The sequence below is a fragment of the Cnephaeus nilssonii genome (assembly GCF_951640355.1).
Source record: "Cnephaeus nilssonii genome assembly, chromosome: 2".
NCBI classification, from domain to species: Eukaryota; Metazoa; Chordata; class Mammalia; order Chiroptera; family Vespertilionidae; genus Cnephaeus; species Cnephaeus nilssonii.
In genome coordinates, this window is record NC_137073.1 from 10,414,091 (window position 1) to 10,432,267 (window position 18,177).

Sequence of the window (18,177 nt, forward strand, 5' to 3'; positions counted from 1 at the left end):
GGTCCTGAAGGCCGAGCGGGAGGACGAGAGGGAGCCCCAGGGAACTGGGAAGGGCTGATGGGGCCTCCTCCGCTCCCCGCAGCCCCACCCCCAGCCCAGAGCCCTCTGAACTTTGGATCTGAGCAGCTGAGCCAGCTCCAAGCTGTCATGGATCCCGAAGGTAATGGAGCCCCCAGACCTCTCTCCCCTGCGTCCCTGCGCCGCCATCTCCCCCCTCTGCCCCTCTCTCCCCCCAACTTATCTCAGTCCCTGATCGCTCCACCCCCACCGGAGACGAGTCTCCTCTGGTGCTTGGAGGGCCTTAACCTCCCCGGATCCCTCCAACCTCTCTGGACCCCAAGTTCCTCTCTGCCCGCCGGAGGCCTCCTCTCACGCTGCTTTCTCGCTTTGCTGGGTCTCAAGGAGCTCTGGAGAAGAAAGGGGTTCGGCCCCAGAAAAGGTGGGGTGGCCTCAGGGGCCGGCTCCTGGGGGCTCTCGGACAGGCGGTGGGAGGCAGGGGAGGGGCGAGCCCTGGACTCTGCCCCTGGCTGCAGCGGGGAGGCCTGGAGCCGGTCCGCCCCATCCCATCGCCGCGGTGGGGGCGGGGCCGGAGTGCGGGGACCCTCTGCGGGGACCCTCTGCGGGGGGCGGGGTGATGCCCCTAAATGCTGAATGAAGGGGGGCGGGGGTGAGAACCGGCTTAGTGCGTTCAGATCCTAATTCCACCTTTTTACCCCAAGTGCCTTTTTACCTTTTTCTGCACCTCAGTTTACTCTGCTGTAAAATGGGGTAATACTTACCTGGGGGGTTCAACCGAGAATCGAGTGAGGAAACTTCCAGCGACACAGAGTGAAAACTCGACAAATGTCCATTTCCCTTCCCGTGCGTCTTCCCGAGGTCCTTCAAGGTCGTGGACAGATCAGAGCTGGACCTCTGAGAGGGAAGGGGGGGCTGCCCCTAACCTGTACTGCGACTCCAGCCATGTTCCGTCCAAGCTGGCCCACCTCCATTTGTTCACGGGAAACTGCGGGCTCGGGCGGCGGGGGCACCGTGTGCCAATCCACTGAGTGAAGGGCAGGGGGCGGGGGGCACCGTGTGCCAATCCACTGAGTGAAGGGCAGGGGGCGGTCCTGGGGTCAGAAGGCTGCTGTGTGAAACAGGCTGTGACCTCGGCCGGTCACCTGAGCTCTCAGCGCCGCCTCCCTTGCAGCTATAACACAGCGCAGGTGTGTGAGGGGACAGAGCAGGTGTGTGAGGGGACAGAGGGCGGTGCCTGGAGGGGCCCATCTGCGCTCTGAGTCTCCCCTGGGCTTCTTCCCGCTCTGTCCCGCCCTGGTCGGCGGCTTCTGCTGGCTCTGCGTGAAAGCAGCTCTTCTGGCCCCAACAGCTCTTGGCGTAGAAAGGACCTCAGAGCAGAGCCTGAGTTCAAGTCCCATCCTACCAGCTGCCAGCTGTGTGGCCTGGGCCCGGTGCTTAGCCTCGCTGTGCCCTGCTCCTCATCACAGAGTGAAATCGGCGCCTTCCCGTGGGCTGTGGTGCGGGTCCGGGTGAGGCCTGCGCAGAGGCAGCCCTCGGTGGTGGTAGGCTGCTGCTGCTGGTCCCTCACGCCTGTCTCTGCCGCCCTGAGCCTCCTCAGCCTCCTCAGCCTCCACTCCATTTTTGGAAGCCCCGTATGCCCGCCTCCACCTGGCCGTCTCCCTGCCATGCCAGCGCCATTGCTGCTCGTGCCTCACCCCTCCTGCTCAGACTGGAAACCTCAGGGTCACTGAGGTTTTGCTGCTCACTGTCCTCGCACCCCAATACCCGGACAGTTGCCTCGTCCTATGCACTCACCTCTGTGGCGTCACCTGCGCCTTTTCCCATTCTGTCCCCCCCCCCCGGGGGCGTGGCCGGTGGAAGCTTCCTGTCATCGCTGCCTTCACACATGTGACCACCCCTGACCTCTAATCCGAAGGGCTGGCGCTGGGGTCACTGAGCCGAGGGAATTGAGCCAGGAGGGAGCGGACAAGTCAAAGGCGTGAGGCAAAGGCTGGGGAACGGGGGCGGGGCGGGGGGAGTGGCGAGGACAGAGCTGGGCAGAAGCAGATGGCAGGCTGGTGGGCAAAGGTGGCGGGGTCAGACCTGGCCGAGGTGCGAGCGGGCGGCCCGGCCCCAAGCCTGTGGGTGCGGGTGCCGGTAGTGGGCCCTTTGCTCACAGCTCAGGAGGGCGCCCTCCTCACACTCTACCTGGCTACTGCTTCTTGCCCAGCATTGCAACAGCCTCCCACTACCTCCTTCAGGAACCATAGGCACCATTCCAACAGTTAAACTTCCAAGAGCATTTTAAAAAAATATTTTTTATTGATTTTTTTACAGAGAGGAAGGGAGAGGGACAGAGAGTCAGAAACATCGATGAGAGAGAAACATCGATCAGCTGCCTCCTGCACACTCCCCACTGGGCATATGCCCACAACCAAGGTACATGTCCTTGACCAGAATCAAACCTGGGACCCTTCAGTCCGCAGGCCGACGCTCTATCCACTGAGCCAAACCAGCCAGGGCTTCAAAGCATTTTTGATGCTGTGACTTCTGATCAAAAGTTTTAGTGATTTCCCTATTGAGCAAAACCTAACTCTTTCCTGTCACTCGAGGCCTGCTCAGTCTGGCCCCAGCCTACCACGCGGCCCTCTCTCTCGCTACCCTCTAATTGCTCTGAAGTTCTGTAGATTATTGCACCGTTTGTGTACTGGGTAATCACATTTGGCCCTACGTGGAGGTGGTTTCTTTCTCTAGAGAGAAAGGGGGAAGAAAAGAGCATTGATCTAGAAGCTGCGGTGCAAACCAGCTTCTGTCTCCACCTGGTGTTTGCCAAATGGGTCACCAAAGCCGCCAGCGAGACACTGGGGCGTGAGAGCACCGGTCAGGCATCGGCTCAGGCACTGGGTGGGAATCAGCGCATTCCCTCCCCTTGCAGCTCTGGGCTTCCTGGTGCAGTGACTCAGAGAGGTTGGCAAACTGCCTGGCGTGGCCCCGCGTGTGGTGCTGGAGCTCGGTTCAAACCCAGGCGTTTCTGACTCCCATCCAGGCTCTTGCTCCAGCTCCAGGGACCCTGGACCCCTGACTGCGGCGTACGGAGCTCTGAATATTGATATAATAAACAGGTGCCAAATTAAAATAGGACGTAGTGCTAGATTAACCCTTTGCACTCGCTTGCTTTTTTCTCGATTCCTTTATTCTAATGCTAACCGTGTCGAGTCACACTCGACATCGAGTGCAAAAGGTTAAGTGTGGTGAGTGAAAGGTTCAAGTCAGTGGTGCGCAGGCAGGCTAAATAGCCATCTCAGATGGTGAATTAAGGAAAATTGAATTTATTTAAGGAAAAGGGATGGGGAATGGAGATAGGGCCACACAGCACTGAGCCAAAGGGTGTTGGGCCCAGGATGGCAGCAGAAGCACACTTAGGGCAGTGACACAAGGAAGGGCCTAGGAGAAGCAGCAGGAGCGCCCAGGCGGGCCGCTTTGGCTCACTGGGAGGTCAGAGAAAAGGGGCCTTGGAGACAGGGTCAGGGGTTAGCCCGGGACGAGCTGCCACCGCCCATTGCTCCCCTGGTTGTGGATCCCTGAGAGGTTGGGGGTATGCCTCGGAGGAGGAGAGTTGGGAATGGCACGGGAGTGCTCCCTGGAGGGAGAGCAGGCACTGGGTCCTTTGTCCTGAGCATATTTACCGCTTTCCTGCAGGTGGAAATCTTAGGGAAGGTCCGGGGGAGGGTCTTGTTAGAATTCCATCAGCTTCCAGCTGTGCTCTCTCAGGGTCCGGGTCTCCACTGACTGGTCGGTGCCAGGGGGTCATTAGTCAGTGCAGCTGGCGCCCAGGCAGCCTGGCATCACTTGTCTGGTTTTGCTGCTTCTCTGGGCCTGGAGCTGAAACACGACTGAGGCCTAGATGCTATCTTAGGGAGGAAAAGGTCAGGGGTCTAACCCGCATGTCCGGTGATAAGCTAGGGGAGGGCAGGTTACCCTGGGGGCGAGGTCCTTGTTGTCCCAGTTTTGCCCCTGGCTGGGCACCCCGAGTTTTCTGCCCTGGTGAGTCTCTGTACCTGCCCATCGTCCTCGCTCTGCTCAGGTCTGTCCGTCAGTGAGGTGGGGAAGTGAGGGGACTCGAGCCCGCCTGCCTGGGCGGAGGTTCCTGATAGCACTCTTCCCAGCTGTGTGAACTTTGGGCTAGTTACTTGCCCTTTCAGCGCCTCAGTTTCCTGATCTGTAAAATGGGGATAATAATAGTATTCCCATAGGGTTGTTGTGAGGATTGAATGTGTTAATATATATGAAATGCTTGACATAGTGCCTGGGAAGGACAGTAAAAGTGTTGGCTGTTATTACTGTACATTATGTCATTCCGGATTTGATTATAGACAAGTGGTAGTAGGACCCAGAGTTTAAGAAAAATTTATGAAGGCAAAAACTTTGAAATTGACAACTTCTATCTACATGAATTTCCCACTGTGAACTGGGGAAACCATCATTACCTGGTTTTAGCTGGAAGACTTTGTCAGCCTCTTGTAACACCACCGTTGCTGCCAACACAGGCCACATCGTTCCACATACAATTCGGAACATAGACTTGTTATATTCATGCTCGGCCCATTGGCACAGCCTCCCTTACGCCCACCGCCAGTCACGAGGAAGGGAAGGTGAGGGAGCTGCTGTCTAGTCAGGGCAACCTGGAAGCTCAGACAAGACCAGCAAAACGCCAGCGAGGAAAAGCCCCACATTCTGTGCCAGAACCCACGTTCTCTGCACCCTTTCCGGTGACGTGTGGAGAGAGATGCAGGAAATACCCCTCAGAAACAAACACCAATGTTTTTAAAACTTCAGTTCTTTTTTTTAATTATTATTTTTAAAGTTGATTTTAGAGAGAGGAAGGGAGGGAGGGAGAGAAGAGGGGGGAAGAGAGAAATAGCGATAGTCTGCCAGTCCCCTAACCCCCGCCCCTCCTGACCCCCCCTCTCCCCCCGCAGGTGCCCAGACCAGGGACCACACGCCGCCCCTTGATGCAGGGAGGACACTCCAAGCACCTGAGCCACAGGGCGGGGCCAGAGATGCCAGTTTGGTTTTTTTTTAATGTATTTTATTGATTTTTTACAGAGAGGAAGGGAGGGAGATAAGAGAGTTAGAAACATCGATCAGCTGCCTCCTGCACACCCCCCACTGGGGATGTGCCCGCAACCAACGTACATGCCCTTGACCAGAATCGAACCGGGGTCCTTTCAGTCCGCAGGCTGACGCTCTATCCACTGAGCCAAACCGGTTTTGGCGAGATGCCAGTTTTAATAAAACTGGAAAACCAGTGAAAAAGGTATCACGTTGAGAGAGCAAAAATGAAACAATACTCTGAAGGTCAGGCATCTTGAGTGAACTCTTACCACCACTGCGAGGGCAGAGAGCGGGGCGGGGTGGGGGGTGGGGGGGCAGCGTCCCCGTCCCCCGCCAGCTGCTGCAGCTGTGGGCTCCTCTCACGCACAGCTGCGCACTCAGAGAGCCTGCATTTGCGAAGGAACCCCTTTTGTTGGAAACGCGGGGGAGTCAGGGCCTGAAGGGAACTGGCTCCCGGCGTGTTTGTTTATTTCTCACAAACGGACCGCGGAGCGGGCACCTGCCTCTGCAGCAGGCGGTCAGAACTGATCTTGGGGGAAGGGGCGGGCGGGAACCCCGCGGGCTTGGAGAAGGAAGGGCTGGTGCACTGGTTTCCAGCTCTGCCCTTTAGTAACGGCCTCTGTGTTCCTGCGCCTCATTCTCCATCTGTGAACACGGTGACCTCCACCTTGAAAAACTGCGGGCAGGACTTGTGAGCAAGTGCGGGCACCTGGCAGGCACCATGGTGGCAGCTCCCCCTCTCGTCCTGCGGGTCAGGACCTCCCGTCTCTGCCGCGAATTAGAATTATGTCACCACGTTCCAGACCCGTTACATCAGATTTTCTGGGGGTGGGGCCCAGCATCTTGCAAAGCTCCCCGGACAGTTCCATTGTGGAGCCTGGGTTTTGGACCACTGCTCTCCCCCGCTTGACCGTGTCTCAAATGAGGGGCCTCTCTCTCTCTCTCTGTGTCTCTCTCTCTCTCTCTCCAACTTTTTTTATTAAAATGTCAAACAGTCACATGAATAGACAGAAAAATCTGATGAACCCTCATGTACCCATCATCCAGCCTCAACAGCCATCAGCGTGGCCAGTGCAGCCCCATCCACACACCCCCTTCTGCTTTCTGCCTTCCAGGTCACCTTAAAGCAGAACCAGCTCTGACTGACCAGCGTGGCTCACTGGGTGAGCATCAACCTATGAACCAGGAGGTCATGGCTCGATTCCTGCTCAGGGCACAGGCCCGGGTTGTTAACATTAAATTATCTTAATGTCATCAATTAAAATAGACATATATATTTTTAAAATCATCTCTTATACATTAACTTCTCAGCATGTATTTTCTAAAATATAAGGAATGACTTCTTTAAAAAATATATTTTTTTATTGATTTCAGAGAGGGAGGGAGAGACAGAAACATCAATGATGAGAAAGAATCATTGATTGGCTGCTTCCTGCACGCCCCCTACTGGGGATCAAGCCCAGAAACCCGACATGAGCCCTGAGGGAACAGTGACCTTCTAGTCCACAGGTTGACGCTTAACCACTGAGCCACACCGGCTGGGCTTTAAATAGATTGTGTGTGTGTGTGTTTATTGATTTTGGAGAGAGAGGAAGGGCGGGGAATAGAGAGAAACATCGATTGGATGCCTCTTGCATGCCCCCCCATTGGGGATCAAGCCCCACAACTTGGGCATGTGCCCTGACCAAGAATCGATCTGGTGACCTCTTGGTACATGGGTCAATGCTCAACCGCTGAGCCACACCAGCCAGGCATGACTTCTTTTTATTACAATCACAACTAAATTTTTAAAATTCTCTTAATGTTATCAAATATCCAGTGTTCAGATTTTCAGTTGTTTCATAAATGTCCTAATTTAGTTTCAATTAGTATGTTTGAATTAGGTTACAAATAAGATCAATACACTGTGATTGATTGGTTAGTGTGTGCTTTAAGGTTATTTAATCTCTTCTTTCCCTGCAATGCATTTGCTAAAGAAATTGGGCTATCCTCTGGTAGGGATGCCTCTGGTCTGAATCTTGCTGGTGGTTGCACCAGAGTCTGATCTGGTTTGCGGAGAGCACTGCCTGGGTGCAGGGAGGGTGCTCCAAGCACCGAGCCACGGGCGGGGTGTGTGTGTGTGTGTGTGGGGGGGGGCAGAGATGCCAATCTCCCTCAGGAGCTCGATGTTGGCTTTTGGTGCTCAGTTCCTGGCTGCACCGGTTGCAGAAGGTTCCTCCTTCCCGCAGAGCAGGGTTCTTCTTTGGTTAAGCAGACAACACAGCGATGTTTATAACTCTGCCGAGTGGTACAGCCACCGCCACAGAGCAGTCCCGCCGTCCCGGAGGTCTCCTGTCGCTGGGTGCGTTCCCAGCCCGGCGAGCACTGTTCGGAGCCGTCCCTCTCCATGTGCCGCCTCCGGCCGTTTCACCTACACGGAGGCGCGCCGTGTGCGGTCTGTGTGCGCATCAGTTCTTCCCCTCAGGTGCATGTGGGTCCCAGGGGAGCGCTCTACACCCTGGGGCCTGGGGCACCCCCAAAGATTCGGTGCAGGCGGTCTGCAGTGGGCCTGCGAGGCCGGGGTCTGGGAAGCCCCGGTGACCCCGGTGGGCAGCGGTGGAGGCCCTGCTTCCTCAGCCCCGGTGAAGGGGTGCCCACACCCACTGCCTGCTCTCCTCGCCTCCACACACGCTTGACCACGACCACGTGGTTCCTGCCCAACCACACGGAACCAACACTCTGCAAAGGCCTTCCCGCTGCCGAGCCCACCCCGCTCGGCCTTCCTTCTTCTGTTCACACCCTGCCCCTCCCCACCCCCCTCCTGTTAATCCTCACCTGAGGATATTTTTTCCATTGCTTTTCAGAGAGATTGGGGAGAGAGAGAGGTGAGACCTAGCCACTGGTTGCCTTCTGCACGCACCCTGACTGCGGGCGTGGGTGACACTCTAACCACTGAGAACATGGCCAGGGCCACACCCTGCTTCTTGGAATCCAGGCACCCCTCCCTCCCGGGCCTCCTCTTCTTCCCTGACCAGTCATCTTCCCCCCCCCCCCCCCTGCTCAGTCACCAACCATGTACACTGGCCACTCCAAAGTCTCCATGCCTCATCCCCGTAGCTCTTCTGAGCTCCAGAACCGCTCTCCTCCCCACCATCGGGGACAGCCACCCACATTTCCTGCTGGCATCTCAACCTTGGCATCTGCAAAACCAAAGTCATTCTCGCGCCTCCCATACCCCCCCCCCCCCCCCAGCTCTGCTGCTTATAAGCCCGTCACCAGGGCGGCGGGGCTGGGTGCTGTACTTGTGGTGAGGCCAGGTGAGAGCAGAGGGCTGTGGACCTGGCGCCCACACACAGACAGAGCGGGCTGCTGTCCTCCGCGGTCCATCCTCCACCCCACCCTCCTCCACCCCACCCTGCTCCTCCCCACCCTGCTCCTCCCTCAACAGCTCTGGGGGCCAGTTTCCAGCTCCCAGGACAGGAACGAGGCTTCTGTCTTATTAGCTGCTCATCCTGCACATCCCACCTCAGGAACAACGCCCGCCTTCCCCCCGCCTGCTAGTCCCTCGGTGACCGCCAGATTCTTCTCGATGGCCCATTGCTCCCGCCGCCTTTTGCCCCCAACCCACCTCCAGTTGATGGCTGAGGTGACCTTCTAGAAAAAGTCACAATCATGCCATTCCCTTGCTTACAATTCCGTTATGGCTCCTGCCATCCATCCAGACTCCAGCTAGTTTAGTCCTCTTCCTCTCTGGCCTCAACTCCCACCACTTCTCCTGCGAACCCTCCTCAGCCGTCCTTCCCATCTCTCTCTACTTTCTTGCTTCTGAGCCTTGAACACCTGCGCTTTCAGCCTGAACGATCTTGCCCTCCCTCCTCACCACCCGGCACCTCTGCTTGGCAAACATTGCTCATCCTTCAAGGCCCCTGGGACCACCGCCCCGTCCCAGGGACACTTAGTCATTTCTGCCTGTCCGCTCCCACCACCCTTGGTAAATGCTTCATCATTCCTTCAGCAAACACGTCTACCCTGTGCCAGACAGTGTTCCCGGGCACTTTGCAAATATTAACTCACTTGATTTTTATAACCCTCAATGAGGGGGTTATTAGCGCTATCGCTCTGACGGGTGAGGAGCCTAAGGCCCCAGAGAGGGCGGGTCACTTGCCCCGATCACTTAGCTGAAGGAGGCGGAGCCCGCCCTGAAGCCCAGGCCCTGAGGCTCCAGCGCCTGGACTCTGATTCATTCCACCGCACGGCCTCTCTGCTTGGATGAGCGCCACTGAACACTTAGCGTTAAGCTAAGCGATAGGAAACTCCATGTCGGCCCGTGTTTGCCCAGTCAAAGCAGCACATTCATCTGGTTCGCTGTGCCAGGCGCTTGCGACACAGCCAGAAACTCTGGAAAGACATACCTTTGCCCCCAGAGAGGAAACATGGTTAGAGTGAGGTGATAGGGAAGGAGCAAGGAGCGGAGGGAGCATGCGGCCTGATTCCGGGGTCTGAGAGCCCCCTGCAGAGTGATAGAGTCTAAGACCTGAAAGGAGTGAGAGGTGGAAGGGGAGTTGGAGGAGGAGGGTAACAGAAGGGGCTTCCAGGCAGAGGCACAACCTGGAATAGCACAGGCTAAGGCCTGAAAGCTAAGAGAAACAGCTGCCCTCTCTGTCACCTCCAATTACTACCTGGCACTGACCAGTTGCTCAATAAAGATTTGTCAAAAGAATATATTGAAAATGCAAAGAAGTCAAGAGAGCTAAAGATGATACAATGAAAGTGGGGAGTTTTTTTAAAATATGTATGTTTTTATTGATTTTAGAAAGAGAGGAGGGGAGAGCCAGAGAGAGATAAACATAGATCGGCTGCCTCCATGTGCCCTGACCGAGAATAGAACCCGTGACCTCTTGGTGCATGCGACAATGGTCAACCAACTGAGCCACACCGGCCAGGGTGGGGTTTTTTATTGTTAATCCTCACCTGAGGATATTTTCCCATTGATTTTTATTTTTTTTATTGATTTCAGAGAGAGAGATAGAAACATCAATGATGAGAGAGAATCATTGATCGGCTGCCTCCTGCACACCCCCCACTGGGGATCAAGCCCACAACCTGGGCATGTGCCCTTGACTGGAATTGAACCTGGGACCCTTCAGTCCACAGGCCAATGCTCTATCCACTGGGCCAAACCTGCTAGGGCTCCCATTGATTTTTAAAGAGAGTAGGAGGGAGGGAGGGGGGAGAGGGAAGGAGAGAGAGAAAAAAACATTGATGGGAGAGACACATCGATTGGTCACCTCCCTGCATGTGCCCCAATCAGGGCCGGGGATCAAACCTGCAACCCAAGTACGTGCCCTTGACCAGCAATTGAACCGTCGACCCTTCAGTGCATGGACCAGCGCTCCAACCACTGAGCCACACGGGCCAGGGTGAAAGTGGGGTTTTAAACAGGCGAGTGATCCACTCAAATTTAGTTGTTTATTGTTTTACTTCAAAGTCAGGTTTAATGAGGTATAATTATGGACAGTAAAAGTTTCCCTTTTCTCTGTGAGGTTCTATGCGGCTAATGAAGGCATCAGTCGTGTAGCCACCATCGCAGACAAGATCTAGAATAGTTCAATCACATCCAAAACTCCTTGGTGCTGCCCCTTCCTGCCAGCCCCTCCCCACCCCGAGGCAAACATCCGTCTCCTCTCTGTGGTTATGGGTTTGCCGTTTCCAGAATGTCACATGGATGACTCAGGTAGAATGCAGCCCTTCGAATCGGCCTCTACTTAGAACCACACACTTGAGATGTGTCCCTGTTGCGTGTCTCGGTGGCTGGTTCCCTTCTCATTGCTGAACGGAGGTCCACCGCATAGAGGAATCAGTTTGTACAGATGCACCGTTTGTTTAGCTGCTACTCGCCAGCTGAAGGACTCAAGTTCGCTTTGAAAAGCAAACATCACTGCCCCGAGTCCAGTGGAACGCAGGCCCTGCCCCTGCTGTTTGCCCCCGGCCTTTGCCTGGCGGCACTGGTGCCAACACAGGAGGTGGGGGCTGTGTCGCTGTCCTTCGCACGGGCTTTGTTCCCAGCACGCAGCCGGGGCACAGCTGGCCCCGAGTGAGGCATGGGAGCCGCTTGGCACAGCCGTGGGAGAGAATGTGGGGAAGGCGGCTGAGGTTCAATTACAGGGGGGTGGCTGAGGGTAGGGGTGAGGGGTGGAGATCAGGTACGTGGCTTTGGGGAAGAAAAGCCCACTTCTGAGAGTAGAGCAAGCCAGAGTGTATGGCGTTACTTCAACTTGGAGCAAAAGTGCAGTAACAAAACCCAACCCAACCCAGCCCAGCCCAACCCTCACAGGCTATCATCGTCCAGTTGTCTTCCCTTCTCCTGTGCTTCTATGAGGCTGCAGATCTTCTCTTGGCCGGCAGAGGGGGCTGATGCCCCATGCCTGAGCCTCTTCTGCGCTCATCCCATTCATTCAACAGGCAGGAGGGCACATTGGCCGATACTCACAGCAGGAAGGACCTTAGAGACCAACCACCGCGTCCATAACTATTATTTTACGGGCAAAGGACTCAGCCACACCCTGAAGCTATGTCCCACAGAGGGGTCTCGCACCCAGTTTCCCCGTGTACAGCTCCCATCTCTAGAGAGATGACAGTTTATTGAAACATCAGGTGTGGGAGGGGTCTCCAAGCCGGAGGGCAAAGTCGGAGGGACAGCCGCCGCGACCACAATGCCTGGCTGGTCTGACTCTGCCCATTGGTGTGGCCCTCGGCCTACTTGCCTTTCCTCTCGGTTCCTCTCTCCACCTAGAAAAAGCTGAACGCCCAGCTTTAAAACATTGTGCCAGGGAGAAGCCTGGATGAAGGACACACAGCTCATCTTTTACTGGGGCTTCCAGGGGGGCTGGAAGGCAGCAGGTGACCGAGATGCTGTGATGCTGTTCACTCCGCTCCTGGCTGGTCCGTAGCTGCTGACCCAGCACTAAGGGTGCCAGAAAAGATCCAGGACATGGTCAAAATGTGCAGTTCAGATAACCAACAGATGTATTTTAAAATTTTTAACCTACAGATTTCAGAGAGAGAGAGAGAGAGACTGCGCCACCCATTTATGCATTCTTTGGCTGACTCTGACATGTGCCCTGACCAGGGACTGAACCAAAACCTTGGCTCACTGGGACAATGTTCTAACCCACTGAGCTACCCGGCCAGGGCACCAACAGATACTTTAAAGTAAATGTATGTTCTAAATATCACCTAGGATATGTTTATACTAAAACATCTTTGATGTTGGTCAGAAATTTAAATTTAACTAGGTGGTGTGTATTTTTATTTGCTCAATCCTGCCACCCTGGCCAGTCCACAGGGGCCTCCCAGCACCCCAGCCCCTCTCCCGGGACCCCCAGATCTTCACCCTGGTTGGCTTGTGCCCAATTTTGCTGGTTGTTAAATAGAACTGACCCTTGAACAACACGGGTTTGAACTGCACGGGCCCCCGTACATGCATTTTTTTCCCCCCCGATAAACACTTGTACCATTTTGGAGCCATGGTTGGGATGCATGGACCTGCAGTGTGTTATACAGGTGACTTGAGCATCCGTGAATGTTGGTATCATGGGAGGGGAGGGTCCCGGAAGCAATCCCCCACCGATACCGAGGGATAACTGAAGTTTGGGGGAGTCCAAGGCTATATGGGAGCCCTGGCAGGTGTGGCTCAGTTGATTGGGCATCACCTGGTGCACCGTAAGGTTGCTGGTTCAATTCCTGGTCCGGGCACATGCCGGGGTTTCGGCCTTGATTCCTGGGTAGGGGGCGTGCAGGACGCAGTCCATCAATGTTCTGCTCTCACATGGATGTTTCTCTTCCTCTCTCTCTAAAAATCAATACAAATATTATTTATTTAAAAAGTTTTTTTTTATTGATTTCAGAGAAGCAGGGAGAGGAAGAGAGAGATAGAAACATCCATGATGAGAGAGAATCATTCATTGGCTGCCTCCTGCACGCCCCCCACTGGGGATGGAGCCTGCAACCCCCGCCTGTGCCCTGACGGGGAATCAAACCGTGACCTCCTGGTTCATAGGTCAGAGCTCAACCACTGAGCCGCCGGCCGGGCAATAACCACATTTGTTAAAAAGCCACACAGGAATGTCCAATTGCTCGGGGTTGCTGCCCCGCACCCGGCACCGCTCCAGAGTCCCGGGTTCGGGAACCACCCTTCCCCGCGGGCGAGGCGTCCCACCACAGCGCTGTGCTCTCTCCCTCCAGGCCTGGCGCTCCTGCTGCCCCCCGCCACGCTGGCCGCCCTGGCCGCCGGCTGGCTCCGCGAGGACTGCCCGGGCCTGGACCTCGCGGCCGCGGCCACCGGGGCGGCCCCCGCGCAGGCGGCGCTGTGGGCCAAGTCCCCGGGCGTCCTGGCCGGGCGGCCGTTCTTCGACGCCGTCTTCGCCCAAGTCCACTGCCAGGTCTCCTGGCTGCTCCCGGAGGGGGCCCGGCTGCAGCCCGTGGCCAAGGTGGCCGAGGTGCGCGGCCCGGCGCACGGCCTCCTGCTGGGCGAGCGGCCGGCCCTGAACGCGCTGGCCCGCTGCAGCGGGGTGGCCAGCGCGGCGGCGGCGGCCGTGGCGGCCGCCCGGGGCGCGGGCTGGGCCGGGCAGGTGGCGGGCACGCGGAAGACCACGCCCGGCTTCCGGCTGGCGGAGAAGTACGGGCTCCTCGTGGGCGGGGCCGCCGCTCACCGCTACGACCTGGGCGGGCTGGTGATGGTGAAGGACAACCACGTGGTGGCCGCCGGCGGAGTGGGGAAGGTGACGTCACAGCCGCCCTGCCGGCCCGCCCCTCGCAGCCCTTCCCCGCGGGCGGGAGGGGGTTGAACCCCAGCACCCCCCAGGCGGGAGGGGGATGGGAGGGGGATGAGCCCCTGCACCCCGCGGGCGGGAGGAGGATGAGCCCCTGCACCCCCCAGGCGGGAGGGGGATGAGCCCGGCACTCCCCAGGCGGGAGGGGGATGAGCCCCTGCACCCCGCGGGCGGGAGGGGGATGAGCCCCTGCACCCCGCGGGCGGGAGGGGGATGAGCCCCTGCACCCCCCGGGCGGGAGGGGGATGAGCCCCTGCACCCCCCAGGCGGGAGGGGATGAGCCCCGGCACCCCGCGGGCGGGAGGGGGTGAGCCCCTGCACCCCCCAGGCGGGAGGGGGATGAGCCCCGGCACCCCGCGGGCGGGAGGGGGTGAGCCCCTGCACCCCCCAGGCGGGAGGGGATGAGCCCCGGCACCCCGCGGGCGGGAGGGGGTGAGCCCCTGCACCCCCCAGGCGGGAGGGGGATGAGCCCGGCACCCCGCGGGCGCTCCCTCTGTAAACGAGGCCTTGCATGCGCTTCTCTAAAGCGTCCCGCTTGGCATGATGTTCAAGAGCAAAGGACCAGCGTGGGGAGCCAGTGTCCATGGCTTCCGGCCTTGGGTCCCTGACCCCGTCTCCCACTGTGAAAAGGTTCTTGTTTCTTATTTTTATCCTCACCCGAGGATATTTTTCCATTGATTTTCAGGGAGAGTGGGAAAGAGAGGGAAAGAAACACCGATGTGAGAAAAACACATCCAGGGCCAGGGAGGAACCAAGACACACGCCCTGAACCGGAATCGAACCGATTCCTGAACCGGAATCGAACCCGGGACCCTTTGGTCCTCAGGCCGAGGTTCTAGCCACTGAGCCAACCCCACCAGGGCTGTGGCAAGGTTCTTAAAGAGCCCTTCCAGTTTAATGCTCTGAGTCAAATTGAACTCATCCAAATGCCAAATATTGCTGATATTAGGCCTTTTTTTTTGGACCCACAAGAGTGACCATTTCACGTGGTTTCACCTAATATGAGAGAAACCATCCTGATGCCCGGTTTCCTCATTAACCCCAAGCTCTTGTCCACCTGGGACCTTTGCCTGCCAGTCCCAGCCCCGTGCGCCCCTAACACCACCCCTGTCACCCTCACCCGGCCTGGCAGGCGGTGAGGCGGGCCCGGCAGGCGGCCAGCTTCACCCTGAAGGTGGAGGTGGAGTGCAGCAGCCTGCAGGAGGCCCTGGAGGCGGCGGAGGCAGGAGCAGACCTCGTGCTGCTGGACAACTTCAGGCCGGAGGTGAGTGGGGTCGGCTTCCGGGAAGGGCCATGTCAGGGGCTGTCACCTCCCCTCGGCTTGTGTCCCGCAGGAGCTGCACCCCACGGCTGAAGCGCTGAAGGCCCGGTTCCCGCGTGTGGGCGTGGAGGCCAGCGGGGGCATCACGCTGGGCAACCTGCCTCAGTTCTGTGGGCCGCACGTCGATGTCATCTCCTTGGGGATGCTGACCCAGGCGGCCCCGGCTCTGGATTTCTCCCTGAAGCTGTTTGCCGAGGGGGCCACTCCAGTGCCCCGCGCCCGCCGGTCCTAACGCCGAGGCGGGTGACACTGGCAATGGGATAACATGGTTTCTTGGGACTTTCCCTCTGCTCACCTCAGCTTCCTAGTCTGTAAAATGGGTCTAATAAATGACCAACCTTATACACTTCTTTGGGCAGTAGTTAACACATGGTAAGCGCTCGGGAAATACTAGAAATGGCAGAGTTGTCTTCTCTGCTATGCACTTTTTTCACACACTGCCTTCTCTCCAGTCCAGTTGTGTCTTTAATCAACAGTTGTTGATTGGCCACTGTCAACCAGGCCGGCCATCCCGTAGCTGCTGTGGCCTGAACATGCAGGTTATAGAGAACACCTGATCATCTCTGTTGAAGTAAGAGCCCTTTCTACAGGATAAGGAGAAGTGGTGAGTGATAAGCAAGCGTTGGTCATAGTTTGAGCGACACTGTTCTTTTTGAGTGACAGTACGTGCTTTGCAATGAATGACATCGTAGTTCGAGGACATGATGTTGGGCTGGAACATTCCACTTGGTTGATGCTCTAGTTGTAGGTTACTGTCTTTGCCTCTCACCTCTGGCTGCATTTGCCGCCTCTTTGGTGGAGGCGAGAACCTGTCCATTCCTCGCTTCCTGGGTCCCCAGCAGACGTCACTGTGCGTCTTCCCCAAGGTGAAGGCTCTGCGTGGTGCGATCCGCCTTTCCGGCCGTCAGCTGGGAGAGGTCGGTCGGTCGGTCGGTCGGTAGAGCAGTGGGGCGGGGCAAAGGTGTGCTGAGGGCGTGAGGGATGGGGGGGGGCGGGTACATGTTCAGGGGGCTCGTTTCCTTCCATGCACAGCCAGGACCAGGGTCTAAGCAGGGAGTCTGAATCCTGCTCCCCAAACACACACCTGAGGTCTCGCTCACCTGTGCGGCCGCCCCTCCCCTAGCCCCAGCCCAGGCTCATCTCTCTCGAACCTTCTGGGGTGGTTCTGTGAGGAACCGGGGCACGAGGGCTCCCTAGGATGAGGGTGGCCCCTGAGGTGACTCCTCCCAGAGGGTTCCAGTCTGGAGCCCCCCTCCCCTCCCAGCACCCACTCTCTTCGCCCTTTGCCAGGAGAGAAAACCGCTCTGGTCCCAAAGGCTCCTTCCCTAGGGGACCCTGGAGGCCCACTCTGCCTGTTGGGGGGTACCCTTCCCTGAGCCCCTTCTCTCACCCTGGAAGCGGCCTGGGAAGGGGCAGATCAGGAAAACCATGAGCTCATCTGCGATGCAAAAGCCCCAGGCCGCCCTAACTGGTTTGGCTCAGTGGATAGAGCGTCAGCCTGCGGACTGAAAGGTCCCAGGTTCGATTCCGGTCAAGGGCATGTACCTTGGTTGTGGGCACATCTCCAATGGGGGATGTGCAGGAGGCAGCTGATTGATGTTTCTCTCTCATCGATGTTTCTAACTCTCTATCCCTCTCCCTTCCTCTCTGTAAAAAATCAATAAAATATATTTAAAAAAAAAAAAAGCCCCAGGCCCCTCAGACCTGCCGGGAGCAGGCTCGGCCCAGGGAAGACTCACCCAGCAGAGACCCCGGCCAGAGTGGACGCTGCCTTTGGTAACACCCTGAACGGAAGGGAGGGGACCTTTTCCCAGGACACAGCTCAGAGGTGCCACCTGGAGCCCCTCCTGTCCTCTCTCACACACTGCGCCTCTCAATCCTCCCGTCCTTCCCCAGGGAAACCGTGAAAGCTCAACGAGGCCGCCGCCCCCTCCAGGCAACTGAGACCTCCGAGCCCCAGCTCAGACCTGATTGAAGCAGGAGAACGGAACCCCCTAGAACCAGGGGCGCTTCTGGGTGTCAGGACAGGGAAGTTGGGGCCCCTGGATGAGCTGGGAACTGGAGGGCAAAGCAGGTGGAACCCAGGAGGGAATCGGCCTGAGCGGAGCTGAGGGGAGAAGTGTGCCAGGAGTCGCACTCAAGTGCCCCCAGGACCCAGGCGGACGGAATAAGTGTGTGTGTGTGTGTGTGTGTGTGTGTGTGTGTGGCGGGGGGGGGGGGTGCGGGGGGGACGGCCGCTGGAATGAGACAAAGGGGAGTGAAGAATGAAATCTACCAGGCCGAGTCCCCAGCTCTCCCTGCGCCCAGGAAGGGCTCAGCCCTCAGTCGCCTCCAGAGGTGACTGGATCCTGGGCAGGCGGAGGGGGAGGCCTGGGCAAAGGCTCCGAGGCAGCGACGACTTGGATTGTTTGGTGGAAGATTCGAAGCCGGGATCAGAAGAGGTGAGATGGCTAGGAGCTGGGCGGGGCCCAGACCACAAAATGGGAGGTCAGAGGACTTGGACTCTGTCCCGAGAGCAATCAGCGGGGAGCTGAGCATGTTGGCAGCTAGATGCGTCTCCTGTGGAAAGATCTATTTGAGGATCGGGAGTGGCTGAGGGACCCGGGGCTGCGGCAGCCACTCCCAGGGCTTGACCTCCGAGGGCTTGACCATGGGTGCGGCCGGGGGCGTGCAGAAGGAATGCAGGCGGAGGAAACGGCAGCTGCAAAGGCTCAGTGCGCTTATGCCTCTTGGATGGGCGCAGCCGGGAGAGTTGCGGGTGGGGAGACCCGGGGGGGGGCGGGGGCGGATGGCAAAGAGGAATCTCACCCTCAGCTGGTACTGCCCTGTCCACCTGGCTGCACTTCCTCCTTGCCTGGCCAGCCTGGGCCTGGGTTTGGATGATTTCCTCAGGCTGCCCGACGCCCAGCACAGACTGCGTCAGAACACTGGCTG

General features: G+C 57.7%; 1 protein-coding gene across 1 annotated transcript; it reads left to right on the plus strand.

Annotated features, from left to right (window-relative positions):
* Nucleotides 1-113: 113 nt before the first annotated feature.
* QPRT (quinolinate phosphoribosyltransferase) lies at nt 114-16,073 on the plus strand. Its single transcript, XM_079784338.1, has 4 exons — nt 114-160; nt 13,336-13,871; nt 15,055-15,186; nt 15,257-16,073. Exons 1-4 carry the CDS (start codon nt 148-150, stop codon nt 15,473-15,475), a joined length of 900 nt encoding a protein of 299 aa, XP_079640464.1. The 5' UTR covers nt 114-147; the 3' UTR covers nt 15,476-16,073.
* Nucleotides 16,074-18,177: the final 2,104 nt, after the last annotated feature.